Source organism: Corvus brachyrhynchos, unplaced genomic scaffold, assembly GCF_000691975.1.
Source record: "Corvus brachyrhynchos isolate BGI_N302 unplaced genomic scaffold, ASM69197v1 scaffold443, whole genome shotgun sequence".
NCBI classification, from domain to species: domain Eukaryota; kingdom Metazoa; phylum Chordata; class Aves; order Passeriformes; family Corvidae; genus Corvus; species Corvus brachyrhynchos.
The window spans coordinates 88,857-91,147 of NW_008237220.1; the positions used below are offsets into that span (position 1 = coordinate 88,857).

The 2,291-nt window shown below is 57.0% G+C and overlaps 1 protein-coding gene across 1 annotated transcript in view; it reads right to left on the reverse strand.

Annotated features, from left to right (window-relative positions):
• CGN (cingulin) overlaps positions 1 to 2,291 on the reverse strand; it is a 10,540-nt gene that overhangs the window by 4,738 nt on the left and 3,511 nt on the right. Inside the window, exons 7-11 of the mRNA XM_017728867.1 lie at positions 2,237 to 2,287; positions 1,483 to 1,631; positions 1,103 to 1,244; positions 829 to 975; positions 4 to 435 (exon numbers count right to left, since the gene is read on the reverse strand). Coding sequence (XP_017584356.1) covers positions 4 to 435; positions 829 to 975; positions 1,103 to 1,244; positions 1,483 to 1,631; positions 2,237 to 2,287 — 921 coding nt within the window. The remainder of the gene's footprint in view (positions 1 to 3; positions 436 to 828; positions 976 to 1,102; positions 1,245 to 1,482; positions 1,632 to 2,236; positions 2,288 to 2,291) is intronic.

Genomic DNA, 2,291 nt, shown 5'->3' on the forward strand with positions numbered 1-2,291 from the left:
CGCGGGCGCGGGGCCTGCGGAGAGGGAGCCGCTGGGGCCGGGGGCTTTGGGGGACGGTTTGGGGTTGGATCCCTCGGGATGGGCGGATCCAGGGGATTTTAGGGGAAAATTCGGGCTGTGTCCATTGGGATGAGCAGATCCAGAGGGTTTGGGGTTGGGTTCATCGGGATGAGACCGTGGCGGGAGGATCCAAAGGGATCTGTGGGATTTCCGGGACAATCCCGGTACCTCCAGTTTGGCCACCTTCTCCCGGAGCCGGGCCTGGGCCCCTTCCCAGTTTTCCCCGCGGCGCTCGGATTCCTTCAGCTGCGATTCCAGGCCCTGGAATTCCCGGCCCAGCTCCTCGTGCTGCTCCCGCAGCTCCCCCAGCCGCGATTCCAGAACCTTCCGCGCCTGCTCCGACGCCTCCCGCGCCGATTCCAGGGAGAGCCGGGCCTGGGGGGGGCACAGCCAGAGGGATTTGGGGATTTTTGTGGGAATTTCTGTGGGATTTTTAGGAGATTTAGGAGCATTTGGGGGGTGGATTTTGGGAGGGATTTTTGGGAGATTTTTGTGGGATTTTTCAGGGATTTTTTGGGGGAAAATTTGGGGCTGCATCCATTGGGATGTAGAGTCAATCCAGAGGGTTTGGGGCTGGATCCATTGGGATGAGCCCGCAGCAGGTGGATCCAGAGGGGTTTTAGGGATTTTTGTGGGAGTTTTGGGAGATTTTCTGGGATTTTTTTGGGATAGTTTGGGCTGACCCCACAACGAGCACCCCCAGGGCCCCAAATTCCCGATTCCCACAAATCCCACCCCGGGAATCCCTTCCCTGTGCCCACCCCTCACCCTGGCGGCCTCATCCCGCTCCTCCTGGAGCTTCTCCAGATCCTTCCGGAGCCTCTCCAGCTCCAGCTCCTGGTTGGAAATCTCATCCTGCAGGGATGCCCGGAGCTCCCGCTCCTTCTCCAGCTCCTCCCGCGCTTCCCGCAGCTCCTGGGATGGCAGAGAGGCGGGAAAAAAATCCTGAATTTTGGGGGAAAAAATCCCAAATCCTCGGGGGAGAAATCCTGAATTTTGAGGAAAAAAAATACCAAATCAAAAAATCCCAGATTTCTCCCACCTTCCGGAGCGCCTCCAGCTCTTTGGGATCCGCGGCGCAGCTCCGAGCTTGATCCAAATCTTCCCGAGTGGCCTGGAAGCGTTCCCGGAGTTCCCGGAGCTCCTCCTCGAATTCCTCCCGCTCCAGCTTTGCCTGGAGCAGCCTGGATCCCAAAAACCCCCGAAATCCCCTTTATCCCAAAATCCCAATCCCAGATCCCAGAGCCCCAACCCCATTTTATTGGGATTTAGAGTGGAAAATCCCAGAGAATCCCAAAATTTGGAGCTTCCCAAACCTTCCAGAGCTCCAGATCCCGCCCCATCCCCTGGGTTTTTTGGGATTTGGGGTGGAAAATCCTGGAAAATCCCCAAATTCGGAGCTCCTGGAGCTCCAGGACTCACTCCTGCTTGGAATTCCGAAGCTCTTCCTTGTTTTTCTGGGACAGTTCCCGCCAGTGCTCCGTCTCCTCCGCGCTCTCCTCCAGCTCCCGCTGCAGGTTCCGCACCAGCATTCCCAACTTTTCCCGCTCCGACTCCAGGCTGGATTTTTCCTGCAGGGAAGTGATGAGATCCCAAAAAAATTCTCAGGGAATTCCACCCAAAATACGCACGAATTCAGCGCTGATCCCACGGAATCTGCAGAGGGGCTTTTCCTGATATTTTCCCCTCTGGAATGGGGAAAAACACTGGGAAAAACCCTTTGGAATACGGGAAAAAGCTGGGGAAAACCACTCTGGAATGAGGGGAAAAACCCCGGGAAAAGCCCCTCTGGAATGGGGAGAAAACCCCAGGAAAAGCCCTGTTCCTGGGATAATTCCCAGATGGAAAAATGGGAAAAACTCCCATTTTACCCGCTGGTTGCAGCCAGAGGGGTGGGAATTCCTGGGAAAAGCATCCCTGGGAGTGGGACCCCAAAAAATCCACCTCAGGACCACCGAAAGTGGGCATTTTGGGAGCCCGGGACCCTCAGAATTCCTTCAGCCAGGAATTTTGGGACACCAGGACCCTTTCCAGGGCCCAAATCCTGCAGAAATGGGGCCGGAATTGTGATTCCCCAACGGGACGAATTTGGAGCGGGACGATGACCCCAAATCCAGCTCGGAACCCCTTAAACCGGGAATTCTGGCACCCCAGCACCCATCCCGGAATTCCCGACCTCCGAGGCCTCCTCCAGGCCCCTCCGGAGCCGCTCCAGGTCCCCCTCGCACTGC